General features: G+C 62.9%; 1 protein-coding gene across 4 annotated transcripts; it reads left to right on the top strand.

Annotated features, from left to right (window-relative positions):
* Positions 1–9,239: 9,239 nt before the first annotated feature.
* VASP (vasodilator stimulated phosphoprotein) lies at positions 9,240–24,345 on the top strand. Of its 4 annotated transcripts, none has more exons than XM_030544659.1 (13): positions 9,240–9,337; positions 16,986–17,157; positions 17,820–17,988; positions 18,235–18,298; positions 18,795–18,838; positions 19,833–20,068; positions 20,348–20,469; positions 20,766–20,826; positions 21,085–21,136; positions 21,432–21,477; positions 22,440–22,515; positions 23,053–23,110; positions 23,398–24,345. In XM_030544659.1, exons 1-13 carry the CDS (start codon positions 9,303–9,305, stop codon positions 23,433–23,435), a joined length of 1,173 nt encoding a protein of 390 aa, XP_030400519.1. In that variant the 5' UTR covers positions 9,240–9,302; the 3' UTR covers positions 23,436–24,345. The 4 variants fall into 4 exon arrangements, with proteins under 4 accessions (XP_030400519.1, XP_030400520.1, XP_030400518.1 ...); XM_030544660.1 differs by having other exon boundaries at positions 20,345–20,469; positions 21,088–21,136; XM_030544658.1 differs by having other exon boundaries at positions 20,345–20,469.
* Positions 24,346–25,604: the final 1,259 nt, after the last annotated feature.

The raw sequence follows: 25,604 nt of genomic DNA, 5'->3' as shown, positions 1-25,604 counted from the left end.
CCCTGCAGACCGGCTCCAGTTTCTCACTCACTTACTGGACTCCACAGCCGTGGAGGTGTACAGCCGACGGAAAGGGGCAGAGACAGGTGACTACGAACTGTTCAAGCAGGCCCTGCTCCACGAGTTTGGGCTGACTCCTGAGATGTACCGGAAAAGGTTCTGGAATCAGCGTAAAACCCGTGAGGTCACATAGCTACAACTGGTCAACCGGGTGAAGGGGTATGCCCGCAAGTGGACAGCTGGGGCCCAAACTAAAGAGGACCTGCTTGACCTATTCATATTGGAGCATCTATATGAGCAGTGCCCATCCGACCTGAGGCGATAGTTGATGGACCAGACGCCAGAGAACCCCCAGCACCCAGTCCAGCTGGCCGATGAGTTTGTGGACAGTCGGGCAGGGGATGACAGGGAGGAGGTCCCAAAGGAACAGGCCCACCGTGATGCAGGAAAGAGTGACTCTGGGACCTCCCAAAGGGGAAGCATGGAGGACCCCCCCCCCCCCAAGGGGAACATCCAGTGTCAGGTCCATCCGATGCGCTCGAGGGGACCCGCGGGACATGGGCTGCTACCACTGTGGCTAAAGAGGCCACATACGGCCCAGTGCCTCAGGCTCAGGGACAGACTGAGCAGACCCAACCCACAGAGGAGTGACTGGGTAAAGACCCAGCCGGACGAGGGGCAGCATTCCCAGGCAAGGGGGGCTGGCAGCATACCACCTGCTAAGGAGGGAGGAGAGCCCCAGGCCAGCTCCTTTGGGGGGCTGGATGATCCAGACTCTGAGTTTTTGGTTTACAGGGTGGGCGCGGGGCTGTCCCTCTGGAGAGAGTGCCTTGTTCCCCTGGAAGTAGATGGGAGGAAGGTCAATGGATACTGGGATACGGGCACAGAGGTGACGCTGGCCTGGCCCGAGGTGGTGGCCTCAGATTGGGTGGTGCCTGACACCTACCTGGCCCTGACGGGGGTGGGCGGGACCCCATTCAAGGTGCCTGTGGCAAGGGTACACCTGAAATGGGGGGCCAAGGAGGACCCCAAGGAGGTGGGAGTACATCCACATTTGCCCACTGAGGTGTTGATGGGGGGGACCTGGAGGACTGGCCAAGCAACTCCCAGGGTGCCCTGGTCATGACCCGTAGCCAGAGCCAGTGAGGGACACTGTGCCCTGACCTCAGGAAGGGTACCTTGCCCGTGGGGAGGGAACGCCCAGGGACACAGCTCAAGGAGGCTGTGGCTTCAGACCCAGCTGGTGAGAGAGAGCAGGTCTCCATCCCTGTCCCAGCTGCTGAGTTCCAGGACGAGTTGCAGAAAGATCCCTTCTTATAGAAGATAAGGGACCTGGCTGACCTCGGTGTGGTACAGACCATGGGGGAGGTTGCTGGAAAAGGTTCCTGTGGGAGAACGGGTTCCTGTACCAAGAATGGGCTTTCCCTAGGGAAATGGAGTCAGGGGGATCAGGAGGCAGCTGGTGGTACCCCGGAAGTATCGCCGCCAGCTGCTGTACCAGGCCCATGACATCCCCCTCTCAGGGCACCAGGGAACCTGGCGTACCCAGCAGAGTCTGCTACATAACTTTTACTGGCCTGGGGTCTTTACTAATGTCCGACAGTAGTGCTGATCCTGTGATCCCTGCCAGAGGGTGAGGAAGGCCTGGGACAAGGAGAAAATGGCTGTAGGACCCTTACCCATCATAGAGGAGCCTTTCCAGAGGGTGGCCAAGGTCAAAAGGGGGGCTCTGAACCAAGACAGCCCGAATCACAGCCCCCCAGACTGGAACGCTGGGAGAAGACCCCAGCCCAGCTTGAACCCCAGGGGTATTGGGTTGGGAAAAGGGCACGGACCACATAAACCTTCCCGCATGCAGACTACGGGTGCCATCGAGCACCCCTGACCTAAAGGGGGGCGTGAAGGGCCTGGTGTAATTCTCACCAGGGGAGAGGGATGCTGAGGCATACATGGGAATGTTCGAACTTCCCCAGGTCACTGGCTGAAGTGACCCTGCTCAGTTCGGTCTCAAAGGGGGGAGAGATGTGACGAACTGGGACTGTTCTTACTGTGGTCTGTGAATGCTGAGTGGGAGGTTTTAGCCTGGGAGGACAGTCTGCACAGGTGGATGGGAGACTGGCCTTGAGGGAGGAGACCTGAGCATGAGAACCCAGGAAGGGGTTAGGTGACACCTCTGCCCGGGAAGCTGAACAAAGGCTGTGGGGGAGGAGACGCTGGGGAGTGATGGAGTTTTCAGGAGGTGGCTGGGGAATGGAGGGAAGCCCAGACAGGGCTCTGACCCCTCAATGGGGCTGTGGTGCTCCTGGGACCCCAAGATGGACCTAACTGGGGAGCATCCTGTTGTCTGTGCCTGTAAGACCTGTCTTGGACTCAAGTATCAGAGGGGTAGCCATGTTACTCTGGATCTGTAAAAGCAGCAAAGAATCCTGTGGCACCTTATAGACTAACAGACGTTTTGGAGCATGAGCTTTCGTGGGTGAATACCCACTTCTTCAGATGCATGTAGTTGGCAAGCCATCCACAGTTACTGGTGAGAATATGTTTCAGGTTGGCAGGTTGTCTGTGGGCAAGGATGCGGTTGCTCTAACCCCTCAGACAGAGACCAACACCTACAAAATCTCCACCAAGCATTCTCCAAACTACAATACCCGCACAAGGAAATAAGGAAACAGATCAACAGAGCCAGACGTGTACCCAGAAGCCTCCTACTGCAAGACAAACCCAAGAAAGAAACCAACAGGACTCCACTGGCCATCACATACAGCCCCCAGCTAAAACCCCTCCAACGCATCATCAAGGATCTACAACCCATCCTGGACAATGATCCCACACTTTCACAGGCCTTGGGTGGCAGGCCAGTCCTTGCCCACAGACAACCTGCCAACCTGAAACATATTATCACCAGTAACTGCACACTGCACCATAGTAACTCTAGCTCAGGAACCAATCCATGCAACAAACCTCGATGCCAACTCTGCCCACATATCTACACCAGCGACACCATCACAGGACCTAACCAGATCAGCCACACCATCACTGGTTCATTCACCTGCACGTCCACCAATGTAATATACGCCATCATATGCCAGCAATGCCCCTCTGCTATGTACATCGGCCAAACTGGACAGTCTCTACGGAAAAGGATAAATGGACACAAATCAGACATTAGGAATGGCAATATACAAAAACCTGTAGGAGAGCACTTCAACTTCCCTGGCCACACTATAGCAGACCTTAAGGTGGCCATCCTGCAGCAAAAAAACTTCAGGACCAGACTTCAAAGAGAAACTGCTGAGCTTCAGTTCCTCTGCAAATTTGACACCATCAGCTCAGGATTGAACAAAGACTGTGAATGGCTTGCCAATTACAGAACCAGTTTCTCCTCTCTTGGTTTTCACACCTCAACTGCTAGAACAGGGCCTCATCCTCCCTGATTGAACTGATCTCATTATCTCTAGCTTGCTTGCTAGCATATATATACCTGCCCCTGGATATTTCCACCACATGCATCTGAAGAAGTGGGTATTCACCTACGAAAGCTCATGCTCCAAAACGTCTGTTAGTCTATAAGGTGCCACAGGATTCTTTGCTGTCTTGAACTGTGTTCCTGTCGTCTAAATAAACCTTCTGCTTTACTGGCTGGCTGAGTCATGAATCGCAGGAAGCCGGGGTTGCAGGGCTTTGTGTCCCTCCCAAACTCCGTGACAGTCCCCTCTCCATTTTCTCTTCTCCAGACTAAACAATGTTTTCAATCTTCCCTCATAGCTCATGTTGTCTAGACCTTTCATCATTTTTGTTGCTCTTCTCTGGACTTTCTCCAATTTGTCCACATCTTTCCTGAAATGTGGTGCCCAGAACTGGACACAATCATCCAGCTGAGGCCTAATCAGTGCAGAGTAGAGCAGAAGAATGACTTCTCGTGTCTTGCTTACAACACTCCTGCCAGTACACCCCAGAATGATGTTTGCTTTTTTTGCAACAGCGTTACACAGTTGACTCATATTTAGCTTGTGATCCACTATGACCCCCAGATCCCTTTCCACGGTACTCCTTCCTAGGCAACCATTTCCCATTTTGTACGTGTGCAACTGACTGTTCCTTCCCAAGTGGAGCACTTTGCATTTGTCCTTATTGAATTTCATCCTATTTCCTTCAGACCATTTCCCTAGTTTGTCCAGATCATTTTGAATTTTAATCCTCTCCTCCAAAGCCCTTGCAACCCCTCCCAGCTTGGTATCATCTGCAAACTTTATAAGTGGACTCTCTATGCCATGATCTAAACTGTTGATGAAGATATTGAACAGAACCAGACCCAGAACCAATCCCTGCAGGACCCCACTCGTTATGTCCTTCCAGCATAACTGTGAATCACTGATAACTACTCTCTGGGAATGGTTTTCCAAGCAGTTATGCACCTACCTTATAGTAGCTCCATCTAGGTTGTATTTCCCTAGTTTGTTTATGAGAAGTTCATGTAAGACAGTATCAAAAGCCTTACTAAAGTCAAGATACACCACATCTACCACTTTCTATCAACAAGGCTTGTTACCCTGTCAAAGAAAGCTGTCAGGTTAGTTTGACACAATTTGTTCTTGACAAATCCATGCTGACTCTTATTTTATTGTCTTCTAAGTGTTTGCAAAGGGATTGCTTAATTATTTGCTCCATTATCTTTCCGGGTACAGAAGTTAAGCTGACTGGTCTGTAATTCCCCAGGTTGTCCATATTTCCCTTTTTATAGATGGGCACTAGATTTGCCCTTTTCCAGTCGTCTGGAATCTCTCCCGTCTTCCATGACTTTTAAAAGATAAATGCTAATGGCTCAGATTTCTCCTCAGTCAGCTCCTTGAGTATTCTGGGATGCATTTCATCAGGCCCTGGTGATTTGAAGACATTTAACTTATCTAAGTAATTTTTGACTTGTTCTGTCCCTATTTTAGACTCTGATCCTACCTCATTTTCATCGGCATTCACTATGTTAGATGTCCAATCGCCAGCAACCTTCTTGGTGAAAACTGAAACAAAGACGTCATTAAGCACCTCTGCCATTTCCACATTGTCTGCTATTGTCTTGCCCCCTCATTGGGTAACGAGTCTACTCTGTCCTTGGTCTTCCTCTTGTTTATAATGTATTTGTAGAGTGTTTTCTTGTTTCCTTTTATGTCCCTAGCTAGTTTGTTCTTGTTTTGTGCCTTGGCTTTTCTAATTTTGTCCCTACACACTTGTGTTATTTGTTTAAATTGAGGTGGGCAAACTACGGCCCGTGGAACCCTCCTGCCCAGCCCCTGAGCTCCTAGGCCCTGGAGACTAGCCGTCCCCTGCTGTTCCCCCTCCCCTGCAGCCTCAGATCACTGGGTGGTGGGGCAGCAAGCTCTTACCGAACACCAGCTGCAGAGCCGTGGCCTGACCCAGTGCTCTGTGCTGTGCGGTAGCATGGCTCTGTCTGTCCTGGTGCTCTGTGCAGTGTGACTGTAGCACCACCAGCCACTGGTGCTCCAGGCAACACGGTAAGGGGGCAGGGACCAGTGGCGTTGGACAGAGGGCAGGGGAGTTCAGGGTGGTGGTCAGTGGGCGGGGGTGTGGTTAGGGGGCAGGGCAGTCAGAGGGTGGGGAACAGTGTGGTTGAATGGGGGGAGGGATCCCGGGGGGTTGGATGGGGTGGCGGGGGACAGTCAGGGGCAGAGGTTCCAGGTAGTGGTCAGGGAGAAGGGGTGGTTGGATGGGGCAGGGGTCCCCGGGGGCAGTCAGAAATGAGATGAGGGGTTGGATGGGGTGCCGGGGGGCAATCAGGGGAGGATGGTCCAGGGGCGGTCAGGGGACAGGGGACAGGAGGGTTGGATGGGGCAGGAGTCCTGGGGGGGCCATCAGGGAGCAAGAAGTGTGGGAGGTCAGATAGGGGGCAGGGGCTGGGCCATGCCTGGCTGTTTGGGGAGACACAGCCTCCCCTAACCAGCCCTCCATGCAATTTCAGAAGCCTGATGTGGCCCTCAGGCCAAAAAGTTTGCCCACCTCTGGTTTATATCCATCCTTTGTAATTTGTCCGAGTTTCCACTTTTTGTGGGACTCTGTTTTGAGTTTTAGGTCATTGAAGATCTCCTGGTTAAGCCAGTGTGGTCTCTTGCCAGACTGCCTGCCTTTCCTATGCAGTGGGGTAGTTTGCTTTTGTGCCCCTAATAATGTCTCTGAAAAACTGCCAGCTGTCTTCAGTTGTTTTTCCCCTTAGACTTGCTTCCCATGGGGTCTTACCTATAGACTCTCTGAGTTTGCTGAAGTTGGCCTTCTGGAAATACATTGTCTTTATTGTGCTGTTCTCCCTCCTACCATTCCTTAGAATCATGAATGCTACCATTTCATGATCACTTTCACCCAAGTTGCCTTCCACTTTCAAATTCTCAACCAGTTCCCCGCTATTTGTCAAAATCAAATCTAGAATCACCTCTAGAACCTTTAGGATCAAATCTAGAACCACCTCTAGAACCTATAGAATCAAATTTATAACTGCCTCTAGAATCAAATCTAGAACCCCCCCGCTCTGTGTATGTGTGCGCACATCCCCCCATTCCGTCTGTGCACATCCCCCCTTGCACTGTGTGTGTGCGCACATCCCCCCTCTGCGTGTGTGTGTGTGTGTGTGTGTGCGCGCGCGCGTATGTACAAACAGCTCCCCCGTGAGAAGCTGGTGCACAGAGGGTAGCGACCTAGTGCTGTTGCCCGCTCACAGGATCACCCCCTTAGCTCCGCTGGGAAAGGGCAGGATTCAAATCTCAGGGACACACTGTGGGGTCCTGACAGCTGCTCCCCAGGGACAAACCCAGCGTGGGCCTCGGATTTCACAGTGTGATGCCGTGGAAGGAAATGATGTCATCTGGTCAGGGCTGTGATGTAACAAGTCCAAAGCAGTGTGCAAAGGGATCTCACTAAGCTGGGTGATTGGGCAACATAATGGTGGCTGAAATTCAGTATTAATACAAGCAAAGGAAGGGACATTGGAAAACAGGGCTCGGGACCCCCTTTATCCTTAACAGGCGGTTACAATAGGGAAGAGACTGAGAACAAGGAGTAATGGTATCAAATTGCACTGGGGGAGGTCTAGGTTGGATATTAGGAAAAACTTTTAGGAGGGTAGTGAAGCACTGGAATGGGTTACCTAGGAAGGTGGTGGAATCTCCTACCTTAGAATTATTTAAGGCCTGGCTTGACACAGCCCTGGCTGGGATGATTTAGTTGGTTTTGGTCCTGCTTTGAGCAGGAGGTTGGACTAGATACCTCCTGAGGCCCCTTCCAACCCTGATATTCTATAATCCCATCTGTGCCTACAGGAGGATGGTGTCAAAATTAGAGATCTTGGCGTCGTTGTGGATCATTCTCTGAAACCGCCCGCTCAATGAGCAGCAGCAGTCAACAAAGTGAACAGGATTGGGAACCGTTCGGAAAGGGGCAGATAAGACAGTAAATATCATATTGCCTCTGTATAAATCCATGCGCACCCACACCTGTAATGCCGCGGGCCATTCTGGTCACTCCATCTCCAGAAAGGTGTATTGGAATTGAAAATGGTACAGAGAAGAGGGTGTTTAGAAAGACGGGGACTGTTCAGCTGGGAAAAGAGATGACTAAGGGGGGATATGATGGAGGTCTATAAAATCATGAGTGGTGTGAAGAAATTCAACAAGGAAGTGTTACTTAGCACTTCTCATAACACACGAACAAGGGGTCACCGGATGAAATTAACAGGCAGCGGGTTTAAAACAGACACAAGGACGTACTTGTCCCCCCAACGCAGAGTCACCCTGCGGAACCTGCTGCCAGGGGAAGTTGCGAAAGCCAAAACTATAACTGGGATCAAACAAGAACTAGAGAAGTTCATGGAGGGCAAGTTTATCAGTGGCTATTAGCCAGGATGGACACGGACGCAACCCCATGCTCTGGGCGTCCCTAAACCTTTGACTGCCAGAAGCTGTGACAGGGGATCGATGATCATGGATCACTCGATAATTGCCCTGTTCTGTTAATTCTCTGTAAAGAATCCAGCACTGGCCACTCTCAGAGACAGGACATTGGGCTAGTGGGGCCATTGGTCTGACCCAGTGTAGCCAGTCTTATGTGGAGTTAAAAAATAGGCATAGTTGGGAGTACAACTCAGGAGTCCAGGCTCCCAGCCCCCTGCTCTAAGCCACCAGACATCACTCCCCTCCCAGAGTTGGGCAGAGAACCCAAGAGTCCTGGCCCCCAGCCCCCTGCTCCCAGTGCTCAGGTGGGCAGAGAACCTAGGAGTCCTGGCTCCCAGCCCCCACCCCCACTCCCAGTGCTAAGCTGGGCAAAGAACCCAGAAGTCCTGTCTCCCAGTCCCCACCCCCGCTCCCAGTGCTAAGCTGGACAGAGAACCCACGAGTCCTGTCTCCCAGTCCCCCGCTTTCAGTGCTAAGGTGGGCAGAGAACTCAGGAGTCCTAACTCCCAGCCCCCCACTTTCAGCGCTAAGGTGGGCAGAGAACCCAGGAGTCCTGGCTCCCAGCGCTAAAGTGGGCAGAGAACCCAGGAGTCCTGGCTTCCAGCCCCCCACCATCCACTCGCTCCCAGCGCTAAGCTGGGCAGAGAACCCAGGAGTCCTGGCTTCTAGCTCCCCTCTCCCAGCGCTAAGATGGCCAGAGAACCCAGGAGTCCTGGCTCCCAGCCCCCCACTACCAGCGCTAAGGTGGGCAGAGAACCCACGAGTCCTGGGGGCTCCCAGTCCCTGCTCTCAGTTGGGCAGAGAACCCAGGAGTCCTGGCTCCCAGCCCCCCACTCCCAGTGCTAAGGTGGGCAAAGAACCAGGAGTCCTGAGGGCTTTCAGTCCCCGCTCTCAGCTGAGCAGAGAACCCAGGAGTCCTGGCTTCCAGCCCCCCTCTCCCAGCGCTAAGATGGCCAGAGAACCCAGGAGTCCTGGCTCTCAGCCCCCCACTACCAGCGCTAAGGTGGGCAAAGAACCAGGAGTCCTGAGGGCTTTCAGTCCCCGCTCTCAGCTGGGCAGAGAACCCAGGAGTCCTGGCTTCCAGCCTCCCTCTCCCTGCGCTAAGATGGCCAGAGAACCCAGGAGTCCTGGCTCCCAGCGCTAAGGTGGGCAGAGAACCCACGAGTCCTGGGGGCTTTCAGTCCCCGCTCTCAGCTGGGCAGAGAACCCAGGAGTCCTGGCTCCCGGCCCCCCCGCTCTCCCCCTTTGCAGAGGGCGGTGGCTGGGGGCGGGCCGAGCCGAGCCGAGCGGTGCATTGTGGAGCCGCCGGAGCGCAGCAGGGGGTTGGAGCCCGCAGCAGCCGGGACTGGGACCATGCGCCCCCAGAGCCGGGGCAGCCAGGGGCCCAGGTAGGCGGGAGCCGCAGGCAGCCCATGGGCCCCCGCCTCCGCTGCGGCCGGGAGTGAGCGCCCCGAGCCCGGCCTGTGCGCCCCCCGCCCGCCCCGGAGCGCCCCGGCCCGGTTCCGAGCGGCACCATGAGGTGAGAGCCCGGTCGTGCGCCTGGGGCGCTTTGTCCGCGGCCTGGGGGTCCCGGCGGGGGGGAGGACGCGCCCCTGGCCGAAAGCGGAGCCCGGAGCCCCCAGATCGGGGAGGGCTCCCCTGGGAATCACTCCGGTGCCTCCCCCCGCCCTTCTCCCGCACCCATCATTGGGGGGGTGGGACGCCTCCCGTGGGGCTTCGAGCCCCCGCCGGTCCTGGCAGGGACTTGACCTCCCTGCGCCCATCCCCGTGGACCCCCGCCCAGTAGCTGGAAGCCCTGAGGTTGGCCCAAGGGCAACACAGAACCCAGGCGTCCGGGACGGGGCGGGTGTTGTGCAGCTAGTGTGTCTCTGGGGCCCCCCAGGATGGCTCCTGACTGGGACAGCGTATGCCTGGTTCTCCGTTGCCCCCCGTCCCCCCCAGCGGCGGGGCGAGGAAGCATAGAAGGGCTGCTGCTGCTGGGGGGTCTGAGCTAGATCCTGTGGGGCAGGGGCTGGCTTGTCTCTGATGTCACAGCCCGCTGTAGTGGGAGTGGGTGACATCACCTGCTCAGGGCTGTGATGTCATGGTTAACCACTGGGGGGGATAGAACCCAGGAGTCCTGACTCTCAGCCACCCTCCCTCCTGTTCCAACCATTAGACCCCACTCCCCTCCCAGAACCAGGGACAGAATGCAGGAGTCCTGGTTCCCATCACCCCCCCCCCCGCTCCCACTCCCAGAACCCAGGAGTCCTCGCTCCCAGCACATCCTCACCCAGTAGACCCCACTCCCCTGTCCGCACTTGGAGTGTAGCCCTGTGTTTATCTGTGTGTGGTGGTGGGGTTCCAGGAAAGTCCCCCCCATTCCCGTGCTCTGCAGCTGAGGGTGCCCCAGCTGTCTGTGCGAAGGGGGGGGGGGGGCTGCCCCAGTGGTGACCCTCACTCCTGCGCCTGGGCTGGACTCAGCTGTTGGTGCTAAACATTCCAAAGCCGCTGAGGGGGGGCCCAGCGCTGAGGGGGGGAGAAATGCTCCTGGTGCTTGAAATTCCTGCTCTGTTGGGCGGGAGGGGGTGGACCCGTTTCTGAGCTGCCCTTTGACCCCCCAGGCCTGGGCTACAGCAGCTGATGAGATTGGCAGGTCCTGGTGCCCCTGAGAGCAAAGGCCAGAACCCCCAACTCAGCGATTTGGAACTGCTGGACAAATTGGGGGAGGGTTGTGGGTCGGGGCATTGGCAGAGCTTTGGGGGGAGGGGGAGCTGGAAGCCTCAGGAGTGAGGGGCACTGGCAGAGCACGGAGGGGGGGCGAGCCTAGGGCTGGGCTGGCAGGGGGCTGTGGGTTGGGAGTGAGGGGCAGTGGTTGGAGGGCAGATTGGTATCTTCCCAGGTCTGGTGCTGCAGCTCTGTGGCTTTGCCCTGGGGGGGAGGGCAGTGCGGGGGCTGTGGGGCAGACCGTGGGGTGTCTGACTTGGAGGGTGCCGGAGCCGCAGCGTCTGTGTATTGCTAAAGAACAGCAGGAAATGGCCACAGGCACATCCTGGCTTTCCCTTCCCTCTGTGTGTGTGTGTGTGTGGAGGGGGGGGGCTACACGGGCCCCTGGCCTGGGGCTGGCCTATGGGTCACAGGCCTGGAGGCAGCCTGGGCTGCTGGCTCCTGAGCTAGAGCAAAGGGTGAGAGGGGGGGTTGATCTCGGGAGGGCCTGGGGCTGTAGCCCCCAGATGGGCCAAGCCCTCCCCTCCCCCAGTGCACTGGGGCCCTGCTTATGAACGCCAGGGCCTGACCCCCACCCCAGTGTATTCTGGGCCCCCTGTCTCAGCTTGCTGAGGGCAGAGGCTGCTGGGAGCATGGGTGGGAGGGGGGCTCGTACTGGGTCAGGGAGCAGCTGCAGTGGCCAATGCTGCTCCGGAGCGGGGGGCTGGCCGGCCTGTCTGCTCCCGCCTGGGCTTTGCTTGGGACACGGGTATCTGGCTGCCCAGCTCTCAGGAGTGGCTGCTGCTTGGACCAGGCGCTGGGGTCCCTGCCCCTCGGCTGCTGTCTGGGGTATTCGAAGGGTGAATGGGGGGGGCTCAACCTCCCCACCCCACACCCAGATGGGGGCTCTCCCCATGGTGCCCTCAGCGCAGGCACGGGGGGTGGGGCTGAGAGGGTCTGTTACACCAGAGCAGCCTGCGGCAGCTCTAGGGTCTGTCCAAGTGGGTCCCCTCTGTCCCCTGACCCCCATGGCCAGGCTGTGGAGAACCCCCATCCCCCCCCCCATATGCACTGTACCACAGTGAGCAGGAAGTGACTCAGGGTCTCACCCAGGAAGTGGGTGGGGGCTGGGGAACAGGGACAGTCCCGTGGGGGTGGGGGGTGGCTCCTGAACTCAGGCCCCAGTTTGGCCAAAGCCCCTGGACTCTGGGGACGGTCGGAGCCAGAAGACCCAGGCCTGGCTTCACCCCAAATCCACCCAGTCGCAGAGATGGGGCCTCCGGCCACCCCCATCCCACAAGGCTGGGCTAGCAGGGGCTGCAGGGTAGGAGCCCAGGAGCAGGGAAGGTTGCCCTGGGCCTGACTCCTGCATACTGGCATGCTCCTCCCCAGAGGCAGCTGCCTCTCCCTCCAGCTTTGGTGCCTCCCTGAAGGTTAGGCCAGGCCTGATCCCAGCCCCCTTCCTCACCCCACCAGTGACCAGTTGCCTGCCGGGGAGGGGCGTGTTATGGAGGTGGGTGAGCCGGGGGATGAGTTGGGAGCAGCGGGGTCTCAGCTCTTCCTCTTGTTTTAGCGGTGGGTGGGTTCCTGACCACCCCAAACAGGGTGATGGGGGTGGGGGCTGTGCCTGTTTCCCATTCCCCCCTCTCCTCCCCCCCACCCCATCTGAGACAAACAGGCTCTATCCTTCAAACCTGCCCTTATATGGTCACAGATAGCCGCTCCCCCCCTTCCTGCTCCAGAGTCCAGCCCCCCAGGTGCTGCCTCCCAGGCTGGTGCCCCACCCCCTCTGGCTGGGGAGCTGTCCAGTGTGGGGGGGAAGGGCTGGCCCTTCCCATGGTGCTGGGGGAGATGCTGGGAGGACCCTGGGGGGTGTCAGGCAGGGAACCCCAGGCTGGGCCTGGGGGGTGTCAGGCAGGGAAGCCTGGTGGGGGAGGTGTCAGGCAGGGAAGTCTGGAGGGGTGTCAGGTGGGCGGGGGGGGGGGGTGACAGGCAGGGAAGCCTGGGAGGAGCTAGTGCGGGGGGGGGGATTGGGGGGGAGTGGATTGGCTGAGCTGGGTCCCTGGCCCACAGCCAGGGCTCCCTCAGTCTCTGGGCCAGCTGGCTGGGACCCGCTGCCTGCCAGCCTGGCAGCCGCTGCCACCACTCCCAGGGCAGCTGGGTGCCCCACAGGATCCTGCTGCAGATGGGCCTTGTGTCCCTACAACAGCGGCTGGGGTGGGGCTCTCCTCTTGGCGTAGGGGAAACTGAGGCATGGAGGGGCAAGGACTAGCCAAGCTCATGCAGCCAGTGGGGGATACCCAGGAGGCCCGGCTGCCTGCCCCTCCCTCTCCCGTTCCCACAGGCTGGCGGAAGTGGCTTGTGGTCAGGGCCTGTTGGTCAATTGCCACCGGGCGGGCAGCCTGCAAGGCGCTGGAGGCTGGGTAGTGCCGGGGGAGGGGGGTGTCTGGAAGTCCTGGGGGGGGGGTCTCAGGGAGCCCCAGGGAGGGTCCCAGCGGCTCTCGGGGTGCTGCCAGGTTCCCGGTTTTGGGGTGTCAATGGGGGAGGAGGCAGCAGCCTGGGCACGGCCTCCCCTCCCCCGCAGCAGCTGGGCCAGGCCGGGGGCAGCCGCACCCTGTTTGGATTGTGGGAGCGGCAGCTGCTTCCGCTTGGCCCGCGGGTGCCGGGGAGGGGCTGGGAGCTGGCGACATGTGTCTGGGCGGCCCCCCCACCAGCCTGTCGGGCACCCTGGGGCTCGTCGGGGGAGGGGCAGGGGCAGATCTGGGCCCCCAGGCCAGCGGAGCCTTCCCTCAGCCTTCCTGTAGGAGACATGCCAGGTGCCCCCGACAGGCTCAGAGAACACGGAGGGGAGGTGCCCCAGGTCCTGGGGGGCAGTGGGAGTGTTCAGGGGTCACCAGGAGCAGCAACTCAGGGTGTGAGTTGGTGTCACCTGCCCACTCTGCCACTGCTCCTGAATCCCGACCTGCAGCCCCCTGCAGTCCTCACCCTGCCCCCCAACTCTGCCAGTGCTCCTGAACCCCGACCCGCAGCCCCCTGCGATCCTCGCCCTGCCCCCCAACTCTGCCAGTGCTCCTGAACCCTGACCCGCAGCCCCCTGCGATCCTCGCCCTGCCCCCCAACTCTGCCAGTGCTCCTGAATCCCGACCCGCAGCCCCCTGCAATTCTTGCCCTGCCCCCCCAACTCTGCCAGTGCTCCTGAATCCCGACCCGCAGCCCCCTGCAATTCTCGCCCTGCCCCCCAACTCTGCCAGTGCTCCTGAATCCCGATCCACAGCCCCCTGCAATCCTCGCCCTGCCCCCCAACTCTGCCAGTGCTCCTGAATCCCGACCCGCAGCCCCCTGCGATCCTCGTCCTGCCCCCCAACTCTGCCACTGCTCCTGAATCCCGACCTGCAGCCCCCTGCAATCCTCACCCTGCCCCCCAACTCTGCCAGTGCTCCTGAACCCCGACCCGCAGCCCCCTGCGATCCTCGCCCTGCCCCCCAACTCTGCCAGTGCTCCTGAACCCTGACCCGCAGCCCCCTGCGATCCTCGCCCTGCCCCCCAACTCTGCCAGTGCTCCTGAATCCCGACCCGCAGCCCCCTGCAATTCTCGCCCTGCCCCCCCAACTCTGCCAGTGCTCCTGAATCCTGATCCACAGCCCCCTGCAATCCTCGCCCTGCCCCCAACTCTGCCAGTGCTCCTGAATCCCGACCTGCAGCCCCCTGCAATCTTCGCCCTGCCCCCAACTCTGCCAGTGCTCCTGAATCCCGACCTGCAGCCCCCTGCAATCCTCACCCTGCCCCCCAACTCTGCCAGTGCTCCTGAATCCCGACCTGCAGCCCCCTGCAATCCTCGCCCTGCCCCCCAACTCTGCCAGTGCTCCTGAATCCTGATCCACAGCCCCCTGCAATCCTCGCCCTGCCCCCAACTCTGCCTGTGCTCCTGAATCCCGACCTGCAGCCCCCTGCAATCCTCGCCCTGCCCCCCAACTCTGCCAGTGCTCCTGAACCCCGACCCGCAGCCCCCTGCGATCCTCGCCCTGCCCCCCAACTCTGCCAGTGCCCCTCAATCCTGACCTGCAGCCCCCTGCAATCCTCGCCCTGCCCCCCAACTCTGCCAGTGCTCCTGAATCCCGACCCGCAGCTCTCTGCAATCCTCGCCCTGCCCCCCAACTCTGCCAGTGCTCCTGAATCCCGACCCGCAGCCCCCTGCAATTCTCACGCTGCCCCCCAACTCTGCCAGTGCTCCTGAATCCCGACCTGCAGCCCCCTGCAATCCTCGCCCTGCCCCCCAACTCTGCCAGTGCCCCTCAATCCTGACCTGCAGCCCTCTGCAATCCCGCCCTGCCCCCCAACTCTGCCAGTGCCCCTGAATCCCGACCCGCAGCCCTCTGCAATCCCGCCCTGCCCCCCAACTCTGCCAGTGTCCCTCAATCCCAACCCGCAGCCCCCTGCAATCCTCACCCTGCCCCCCAGCTCTGCCAGTGCCCCATAATCCATACCTGTAGCCCCCTGCAATCCCTGCCCTACCCCCCACTCTGCCGGTGCCCCCCACTCCCGACTCGCAGCCCCCTGCAATCCCTGCCCTCCCCCCCACTCTGCTGGTGCCCCTCACTCCTGACCCGCAGCCCCCTGCAATCTGCACCCTGCCTCCCCACTCTGCCAGCACCCCTCACTTCCCACCCGCAGCCCCCTGCAATCCTCGCCCTGCCCCCCATCCCTACCGGTGCCCCTCACTCCCGAACCGCAGCCCCCTGCCAGCCCAGCCCTGCCCTGCCCTCATCTCTGCCGGCCCCCCTCATTCCTGAGCCACAGCCCCCTGTAATCCCAGCCCTACCCCCCACTCTGCTGGTGCCCCTCATTCCTGAGCCGCAGCCCCTTGCAGTCCCCACCCCCCTACTCTGCTGGTGCCTCTCACTCTCGACCCGCAGCCCCCTGCCCTGGCAGAGACGGGGTCATGGATGAGCCCTGGGAGGTGGGGCGGGCTGGAGCTGGCTGGGCAGGCCCCAGGCAGGTTGCTGGGTGCTCCCCCACCCCCACTGCTCCCTGCAGCCCCTTCCCTGGTTGTTGGTTCCCCCCCGCCGGCAGGGCCCATGTGCAGGGCAGCCGGACTTGCGTGACTCGGTTCCTGTGCGGTGGCCTGTGCCCGGCGTAATCTTCCTGCGGAGGAAACCCCCAGCCCCCGCCCTAGCGGCTGGTGCCTCCAGCCAGCGGCCCCCGTGCGGGAGGCTCTCACCCCCTGCTGGCTGCTGGAGTGATACCAGCGATGGCGGGGGGCTGGGCGGGGGGCTCTGGGTGGACACCAGTGTATTGTGTGTGTGTGGGAGGGGCGGAAGCTGCCCAGCAGCGGGTGAGGCCCAGCACCCTGCAATGCACGTCCTGGCTGGAGACCCTCGCCCTGTGCTTGGTGCCCGGCGGGGCTGGGGGTGTGGGGCTGGGAGCCCTGGCAGAGCAGACAGCTCGAGGTGGAGGTGCCACTAGTTCCCCTGGGCACCGCTGTGGGGTGGGGGCGGGGCAGCACTCTGGGGGGGCTCCTGGGCCCGAGGCTGGGACATTCCCTCCTCATTGGGCAGCCTGGCTCGGGGCCAGGAGCTCCGAGGTTGCGGCCCCAGGGATGGTGTCTCTGCCCCCTGCTCTCAGTCAGGAGGGACCTGGGCCTGCTTCCCTCTGCCCCCCAGGCAGTGTGTGTGTAGGGGGAAGGGGTGTCACCTGTGGGGGCGCTTCTCCCCCTTGGGATCCCACCACTGGCACCTGTGCTCTGTGCTGCCCTCCCCAGGACCCAGCAGGCAAAGGGACATGTTGGCTTAGGGTCAGCCCCCAAACCAAACATCCCCTGGGGGCCCAGCCTCAGCAAAGGCCCCCACCCCGAGTCGGGACCCTGGATGGGGTGTGGGACCTCCAGCCCTAGCGGTGGGGAGGGGGGGCTATTTCCCAGCGTCCCCAGGGAGGGCCCCCCAACCTCCCAGCTGGCTGCCCCCACCCCACTTTAGGGTTTGCGGCTATGAAGGTTCCTGGGATTTTGTGGCTGGTCCCACCAACTCTGAGCAGTGGGGCTGAGATCATGGGGGGGGGGGGGTCTAGAGGTTAATGGGGCTGAGAGTCAGGACTCCTGGGTTCTGTGCCTGACTCTGCCATTCCAGTCCCCTCCCTGTGCCTCAGTTTCCCCTGTACAACGGGCTGATCCCTGTCCCCTGGGGTGCAAAGCCCCTCAGAGTGTCTGGGCCTGGAGTGCACTTAGGGTTCCCCTGGTGCTAAAGGGTGAGCTTTGGGGGGGGGGGCGCGAGGGGAGAGCTCAGCTGGTTCACTTTGGCATGGGGAGGGGCCTGCAGAAGCTCCTCCCCCCACGTTCACCCCCTTCTCCCTCCGCAGCGAGACGGTTGTCTGCGCCACCCGCGCCACGGTGATGCTGTACGACGATGCCAACAAGAAGTGGGTGACGGCGGGGAGTGGCCCCCAGGCTGTCAGCTGGGTGCAGATCTACCACAGCCCGGGCAGCAACACCTTCCGCGTGGTGGGCCGCAAGATGCAGGCAGACCAGCAGGTGCAGGGGCTGGGCTGGGCTGGGCTGGGAGGGGGGCCCTGGGACCTGCCAGGGAACAGGGGCTCAGGCTGTGCCCCAGGGGAGGGGCTGTTGGAAAAGGTGGCCCCATGGCCCTGCACCCCCTGTGATCTGCCCTGGTGGGGGGGCTGGATCCCCCTAGGGTGAGGCAGAGCTGTGCATAGGGGGGCTAGCTCTCCTGGCCAGTGTTCCAATCCCCCCACCCAAGTGCCCCCTCTCCAGAGATTGCAGCCTGTCCTGCCCCCCAGGCTTCCTCCCCCCCAGGAAATGTGGCCCGGGCCCTCGGCAGAGCCGGTGCCAGGGCTGGTGGTCCGGGCAGGGCTGAGCCCTCCCCGCAGCCCCTCCTGGCTCCCACACCGAGGGGGGGTCCTCAGCCCTGCCCCATCATCCTACCCTTGATGCTGTCCCCCGAGCTCGGGTGAGAAGCCAGGTGTCCTGCCCCCCTATGGCACCTGCCTGGTCCTGGCCCCAGCCCCTCCTGCCCCCGAACAGAGACATCCCCGTGCCCAGGCCGGTGCCTGGGGTGCCAGCTGCTCTTGGTTGTCTCACCCCCTCCCAACCCCTATGGCCTTGGTATGGTCTCGGGGGTGGGGGGAGGCTGGAATCCCTTGGGCCCCCTGCTGACCCAGCTCCCCCCCCTCCAGGTGGTCATTAACTGTGCGATCGTGAAGGGGATGAAATACAACCAGGCCACGCCCAACTTCCACCAGTGGCGCGACGCCCGCCAGGTCTGGGGGCTCAACTTCGGCAGCAAGGAGGACGCCAGCCAGTTCGCCAGCGGGATGCTGCTGGCCCTGGACCGGCTGGAGGCGGGTGAGTGAGCGGTGCCCGGCCCTGCCCCCATCGCCCAGGGGGCTGGGCACGGCTTGGGGGGGCTCAGGCTGGAGACGCGGGACTTTGGCCCCGCTGCAGTGCCCGGGTCTAGGGCGCTGGAGGGCGGGTCGCTCTGTGGGACTTGTGGCTGGGGGTGGGGAGCCTGCGCTCTGATCTCTGGGGGGAGGGAGGCTGCGGGGGGGGACCTGTTGTTGAACCACACCCCCATTATGTGTCCCGGTGCAGGCCTGGCTCCATCTGGGCCTCCCCAGAACGGCCCCTCCCCAGATGAAATGGAGCAGCAGAAAAGGTATGGTGTCCCCCCCCCCGCACCTGCACATACACACCTGTGCCCTCCCACCAGGTTCCCCCACCCCCTTCCCACACCCCCGCTGGCCTTGACGGGGTGGGGGTCTCAGGGGCCGTTACCAGGGAGGGTCACTGAGGCTTGGTGGGCGAAGGGGAGTCCGGGTGGCCCTGAGGTGGTAGTGGGGGGTACACGGCTCCTGCCCCGCCCCTTGGTGAGGGCTGCCCAGTTGCTGACGCCCGTGCCCCAGGGGATTACTGAAGTGACCCCCCCCCCAGCTAAGCCCCTGAGCGGCGGGGGCAGGTACAGCCGGCTCAGCCCCTAATCGGCTTGCAGCTGGTGGCGAGAGCGGCTGCCCAGCATGTGTGGGTTCGTGGTGTCGGGGATCCTGGACCCGGGGTCCCCCCAGGCCTCGCCGCACACGTGAGTGATGGGGAGGGATCCCTGGGTATTTGTTCTCCTCCCCCCCTTCCAGTTCTCACCCCTCTTTGTCTCCCAGGCATCAGCTGGAGCAGGAACAGGAGCGCCGGGTGGTCAATGCAGGTGGGTAAGGCGGTGGGGGCAGGCGGGGGGGAAGGTCTGGGGCAGGCGGGGGGGGCAGGCGGGGGGGAAGGTCTGGGGCAGGCGGGGGGAAGGTCTGGGGCAGGCGGGGGGGACAGTGGGGGCAGGCGGGGGGGAAGGTCTGGGGCAGGCGGGGGGGACGGTGGAGGCAGGCAGGGGAAGGTCTGGGGCAGGCGGGCGGGACAGTGGGGGCAGGCAGGGGGAAAGGTCTGGGGCAGGCGGGGGGGACAGTGGGGGCAGGCGGGGGGGAAGGTCTGGGGCAGGCGGGGGGGACAGTGGGGGCAGGCGGAGGGGAAGGTCTGGGGCAGGCGGGGGGGCGGTGGGGGCGGGGGGGAAGGTCTGGGGCAGGCGGGGGGGACGGTGGGGGCAGGGGGGAAGGTCTGGGGCAGGCGGGCGGGACAGTGGGGGCAGGCGGGGGGGAAGGTCTGGGGCAGGCGGGGGGGACAGTGGGGGCAGGCGGGGGGAAGGTCTGGGGCAGGTGGGCGGGACGGTGGGGGCAGGGGGGAAGGTCTGGGGCAGGCGCGGGGGACGGTGGGGGCAGGCGGGGGGAAGGTCTGGGGCAGGCGGGGGGGACGGTGGGGGCAGGCGGGGGGGATAGTGGGGGGCAGGCAGCTCGTCTCTGGCACGGGGAGTCGGGGTTGGTCTTTCGCACACAATCCCTCCTCTTGCCCCCCAGCCGTGTCTCTAGCCCCACAGGACTGTGCCCCTGTGGGGGGGGCAGTCTCTCCCCACCGGTGCCTCAACCCAGCAGGGCTGCCCCAGGCGTGGGGGCGGCTGCTGCGGGGGTGGGGGTCAGGGATTTAAATAATTGACGTGGTGGGGATTAGTTCTGTCCACTGGCCGGGGTGGGGAGGGGGGAGGGTTGTGCGGGGCCCCCAGTCCCCAGGGTGGTCTGGCTAAGAGGGTCCCAGTGGCATCTGCTCAGACCTTCCCCCTCCCCCATCCTCCTCTAACCCCCCTTGGTCTTGTGTGGCAGGAGCTCCAGCGACCCCTTCGGGGGGAGGCCCCCCACCGCCCCCAGGGCCTCCGCCCCCTCCAGGGCCGCCTCCGCCGCCTGGCCTGCCTGCCGCTGCTGGGGGGCCACCCCCTGCGACTGGGGGACCACCTCCCGCCCCTCCTCTGCCTGCTGCGCAGGGCCCTGGGGCGGGAGGCGGGGGGGCCACCGGCCTGGCAGCTGCCATCGCAAGCGCCAAACTCAGGAAAATCGCCAAGGTGGGTGGGGGGGACCGAGAGGGGTGGGGGCGGAGGCGGGGGGAGTGGGAAGAAGGTAGGGGTCAGGCGGCCCCAGCCCAGGCTGGGTCTGGCACTGGGAGTTGGGTTGGCCTGTTGCCCGCCCAGACGGCACCATGCTCCTGCCCTAGGGGCTGGGGGGTCCCTTGGGGGGGGCAAGGCACTGAGCAGGGCTAGATCTGGGGTGGGTGGGTGGTGGGGGAGGGGGGGATTGCGGTGCTGGGCCTGGTAATGACTGTGCTTCCTGCCCCCCGGCAGCAGGAGGATGGGGCCGGGCCGGCGGGGGGCAGCTCCAGCCCCGGGACAGCCCCAAAGACCGAGGCCAGCCGTGGCGGGGGGGGCGGGGGCCTGATGGAGGAGATGAGCGCCATGCTGGCCAGACGGTGAGCGGGGGGAGGGGGGGCTGGGTGGTGGTGGGGGGCTGGGGGCTCTGTGCCAGGGGGGAGAGGAGGGCTGCCCTGTGGGTGTGGGGCTGGGGCATGGGGAAGTGTGGGGGGGAGCTGGGGGGAGATCCCAGGTGTGTCCCCAGTGCTGACTTTGCCCTGCCAGGGGCTCGGGGCATCGCCCCGCTTGGCCGAATGGGATCTGTGCCTCCCAGCAGGGCTGGGGGGGCGGGTGACTCTTGGGGTGGGGCAGGCCTGGGGGGGTGCTAACCCGCTCTCCCTGTCGCCCCCTGCAGGCGGAAAGCCACGCTGCCGGGCGAGAAGCCTGGGCCAAAGAAAGATGACGACGTTTCCAGCGTGAGTGTCCTGCCCCCCCGTCCCGCGGCCACACCAGGGTGGGGATCTTCTGTTCCTGGGGTGCGGGCGGAGGGGCTGAGCCCTGGGGCCTAGCGGGGTCTGTGCCGAGTCCCGGATCTGCCCAGCGGTTCAGGAGGGAACTGGCCCCACTTCTTGGGGGGAGGGAGATCCCCAGGGCACCTGGAGGAGGGGGGAAGGGGGGACTTGCCCACAGCCGCAAGACCCACTGACCCCACCCCACACCTGTTCTGTCCCCAGCAGCAAGACGCCGCCGACCCCTCAGGTACTAGGACCCCGAGCCTGGCGAGCGGTGAGTTGGGGGGGCTCGGCCAGCCCCACAGACCCCTGGCTCCCAGCGTACCCGGGGGGAGGACAGGTGGGGCAGGGCATGCTGGGAGCTGAACAAAGGGGGAGCAGGGGTGGGCAGTCCCCTCACCTGGGCATTGTGCTGCCTGGCACTGGCCAGGGGGCCCTGCATGGGGGGAGGCTTGTACACTGCTGGGGTGGGGGGCTGGGTGTCTGAGACCCCCCCTCCCCCAAATTCCTCTCCCCATGGACCCCCTCGGTGAAAGCGCCAGGCGCCCATTTCTCCCCTCTCTCGGCAGACTCGGTGCGGAGGCCCTGGGAGAAGAACAGCTCCACCCTGCCCAGGTGGGTGCTGCCAGGCCGGCCCATGGGGAGGGTGGGGGGTCAGCGTGGCTGCAGCCAGGAGGGGCTGGGCCGGGGGTCTCTGCCTCTCTCCCTGCCCCGACCCCCCAGGTATAGTGAGACCCAGGAAAGCAGCGACTCCCCCAGCCCCCCCTCCCCCGGAGTAGCACCAGCCTCTCGGGGTAGTGCCCGGGCATGGGTCGGGGCACCGAGGTCATGGGGCAGATACTGGGCAGACAAGGGGTGTGAGGGGGGGCACTAGGCCTGGCTCCAATGGAGGAGGAGAGGGGTACCCTGGGCATGGGGGCTGGCGGAGCAGGGGCAACCCTAGAGCTGGGTGCAGAGGGGCCCCTGGAGGGAAGTGTGTGTGTGGGGGGGGACATGGGGATCCCATGGCAGGGGGTTTCCTGCTGGGCAGTGGTGCCAGGGCCCAGAGTTGTCCCTGAGGCTCCAGCCTGTGGAGCTGGGCATGGGGCTGGCTGGGGTGTGGAGCATGTGCGGCTGGGGGCAGGGTCAATGCAGAGCCCAAGGGCGCAGAGCTGGGTAGGGCTGCAGCTCCCTGGCACTGTACCCGCTGGGCAGCAACCAGAGCCACGTGGCCGGGCTTGGCCTCCCCTGATCCTTCTGAATATTTCCTCGCTTTGCTGCACCCTTAGCCACAGCATGGTACCTCAGTCCTACCGTGAATACCCCCTCATTGCCTGTGGGGAAACTGAGGCACCAGGCTTGGAACGGACTTGCCAAAGAGCACAGTAGCACAGGCGGGGAAAGAACCCAGGAATCCTGACGCCCCTCCCATAAGTGGGCTGCCTGTTAACTCTGGAGCCTAATGCTGGCTGTGTGTCACCCCGAGCTGTGGAGCCCGCTCAGTGGCAAGGCTCTCGGACGGCGGTGGGATCCCTGCCAAAGAGGAACATAGAGCTTCCTGGAGCTTCTCACCCCTAACTCCTGCCCCTGCCCCCCAGGATGAAATCAGCTGCCCCCAGCAGCACGGAGCCCCCAGCCAGCACAGAGGAGTCTGACCTGGAGCGGATCAAACAGGTACCAGGGTGGGGGAGGAGCCAGGGAGTCCGGCCCTGGGGTAACCCGGGGTTTGTTCCTAAACCTGGGACTCTCTGCTCGGCGATGGAGCAGGACCCCATGACTCTGAGTGTGGCAGCGAGGGTCTGAATTGGGCCGGTGCGGGGGGCAGGGCGGGTGGTGGTGGTGCTGGAGCTGGGGTTTGCATGGGGTGGTAGTGGGGGAGGGGCTGTGCAGGTGCCCAGAGATGGGGGGACGGATGCAGGGGGCTGTTGCAGGGTTTTGTATGGGGGGACGCTGGGGGGAAGGGAGGGGTGCCGGGGGTGCAGGAGTGACCCTGCATAGGGAATGATGCGGGGGGAAGGTGTCCGGGGGAGTGGGGGCGGAGTACTGGGGGGATGGGGCTACACATGGGGGGCTCTGGGGTGGGATGGGGAAGGCTGTGGGGGGGGGCTGGGGGAGAGGAGCAGGGCTGCAGTCAGGGGTGTGGGGGGGAAGGGCTGTACACAAGGGGGTGCAGGGTGGGCCGTGCCCCCCTAACGCTGCATCCTCGCCCAGGAGCTGCTGGAGGAGGTGCGCCGGGAGCTGCAGAAACTGAAGGAGGAGATCATCGAGGGTGAGCGACCTGTGGGGGTCACTGAGCTTGGTTCCTGCCTGCTCTGGGGGGGGGAATGGCATGAGGGGTCTGGGGGAGGGGGGCATTCTCTGTGCGTGCCCCCAGCCCCCCACTGATGCCCTAGCCCCTGAGCAAGAGCCGCTTCCACCCATGGGCTGGTTCAGCTCGGAGACCCCTGGCAGCTTCCAGGTGGCCGTGGGGCGGCCTGGCGCAGCGCGTCTCCCCCTCTGCCCCCCCCATCTGGCTCCCAGCCTGGCCACTCACCCCTCCCCTTTCTCTCTCTGCAGCGTTCGTGCTGGAACTGCGGAAGCGGGGCTCGCCCTAGCCCCCCCTCATCCCGCCTGGCCGGGGGTCCCAGGGCTGCCCAGGCTCCTGTGCCACCCCCGGGGTTTATCGTCTTTGACACGCACCCCTCCCCCTCACACTTGAAGCCCCTCCCCCATGCATCCCCTCCTCCGGCTGGTGGTTACCAGGGCACCAGCCCCACTGTGCAATTCCAGGGGGTGGCCCAAATTCCTGGAGACCCCCCCCCAAGGGCTGCCCCGGGAGCTCCCAGGCTGTGCCTTACCCCTGGGGCGGGAGCAGAGCAATAGCGCCCCCTACAGGCTGCTGCCTACCAAAGGGCCCCTCCCCCCAGAGAGCAGGACTGGGGGGTCTCCGGGCAGAGACAGTGTCATTCCTGCCCCCCAGGAGCAGCCGCAGAGCTGCCTCCCCTGGGGGCCCGGCATGACGGAGAGATTCCCTGCACCAGCCCTGCCCTGCCCTGAATTGGAGGGCCAGGGCCGCCCAGGGATCCCCCAGCTGTACACCCCCCCCGGGGATCCCCCCCAGTCCCGCCCTGTGTCCACTCACTGCTTCCCGGACCCCGGCTCTGCTGGGTTCAGCTTGTTTTATAGTTTTTTACACCGGGGGGGGGGGGGTTAATCTTGTACTTCGGGGGTGGGGGCCCCCAGCTGGGCAGTGACCACTGTCCTGGGGGGGGTGGATCCTTTACCCCCCCTGGCGGGGGAGGGGCAGGCTCTCAGCTCTTTTCTATGCGGCTGTTAATGTTCACTTTATTTTTTTGGGTTGTTGGTTTTTTACTGATTTCTGGGGCATTTGTGCCCGGTACCAGGGTGAGACTCTTTTCCCCTCCCCTCCTCTCCCCGTGCTGCCTGGCACCAGGCCCCCGCCTGGCACTGGGCATGGACCCTTGGTACCCAGTTCTGGAATAAACCTTTTCTTTTTGTAAGTTACCCTCCTCCCTCTGTCTCTTTGTGGGGCAGGATGCCTGGGCTCTATCCCTGGCCTGGGGAGGGGAGTAGGGGCTGGGGGGTTAGAGTGGGGTGGGGGGAGGGGGTTCAGGGGTCACAGCAGGGCCACTAGGGTCTACTGTTTGTGCCTTTGGGGAGGAAGGGGGCTGCATCAACCCCTCCCTGCCAGTCTGTACCTGGGGGGCAGAGGGGCTGCGGGAGCCTAGCATCACTTCCTGAGCCACACCCCAATTATCCCCAATCGAGTGCCACCCCAGCCCTGTCAGCCAGTGCCAGGCTGGGCCCCCCATATACCCCTCAGTGTGCTCTGCCTGCTGTACCCACCGCCCCAGACTGGCAGCAGGGCCAGGCTGGGCTCTTGTGGCCTCCCAGAGCCCTCCTGTGCCAGGTGCCTGCCCCAGAGCCCTGCTTGACCCAGTGGGGAGAGAGGAGGGGAACAGCAGGGGTGGAGGGGGTGATGCAGCTGGGGGCTGCTGCTGCCTCCAGCCAGGCTGGGGTGGGGGGGGAGGGGGGCACGCCAAAGGCCAGGACTATAATAAATTCCAGGTGCTCTGGGGAAACAGATCTGGGCAAACCTATCTTCAGGGGCGTGGGAGGCAGAGAGGAAGCCGTGGGGAGGGGGGGCAGCCCCAGGAGGTTACAGGGTTGTAACAGCCATAGGGGGATCCCCACTGTGCCCGGAACCACCCCCAGCACCAACGGGCAGGTGGCGTTGGGGGGAGGGGCACAATAGCCCAGCTGTGGCCTGGGCAAAGCCCTGAGGAAGGGTCCTGCCCCCCATAACACCTCCCCCCCTCCCCAGACAGGGAGCCAGGTGCCTTGTCACCCCATGGTCTTCTCATTAAACACGAGGAAGGGCTGAACTGGGGCTAGGGGAGTGGGCTGGCCTGGCTCCAGGTGGGGGGTTTGGGATATAGGGCCCCACCCTTCCTGGGGCTTTGCCAGGGGCACAACTCCCTTGTGGGAGTTCCCCCTGAGTCAGAGGCCTGGCCCAACCTGGGGGGTGGGGGAATTCATCTCCCACTGGGGAGGGGGCGTAGGGCCCTTACTGGGGTCCATTGCTGGGCAAATTGCAGCTGTGATGCCATTTTGGTAGCTGCCCTCACCAGGTGCCAGCCAGCAGAGACCAGCAGCCCAGCCCAGTCCCCTGCCAACCTCACCCTGCTCAGCCCTGGCCAGGCCTGTCCGCCCCATTGCTAACCTGGCCCTGGGCAGGCCAGCCCCAGCGCACCCCTGCCCTC

This window comes from Gopherus evgoodei, unplaced genomic scaffold, assembly GCF_007399415.2.
Source record: "Gopherus evgoodei ecotype Sinaloan lineage unplaced genomic scaffold, rGopEvg1_v1.p scaffold_34_arrow_ctg1, whole genome shotgun sequence".
Lineage (NCBI taxonomy): Eukaryota > Metazoa > Chordata > Testudines > Testudinidae > Gopherus > Gopherus evgoodei.
Note: the sequence above shows the minus strand (reverse complement) of the source record. Positions and strands in the feature narration are given on the sequence as shown.

Bases quoted from the DNA above. Each gene is read 5' to 3' on its own strand.
- VASP (XM_030544658.1), top strand. From the start codon at position 9,303: ATGCGCCCCCAGAGCCGGGGCAGCCAGGGGCCCAG. The intron at 17,158-17,819 runs GTGCAGGGGCTG...CCCCCCCTCCAG, and splicing joins AGATGCAGGCAGACCAGCAG to GTGGTCATTAACTGTGCGAT. The intron at 18,299-18,794 runs GTATGGTGTCCC...TTTGTCTCCCAG, and splicing joins GAAATGGAGCAGCAGAAAAG to GCATCAGCTGGAGCAGGAAC.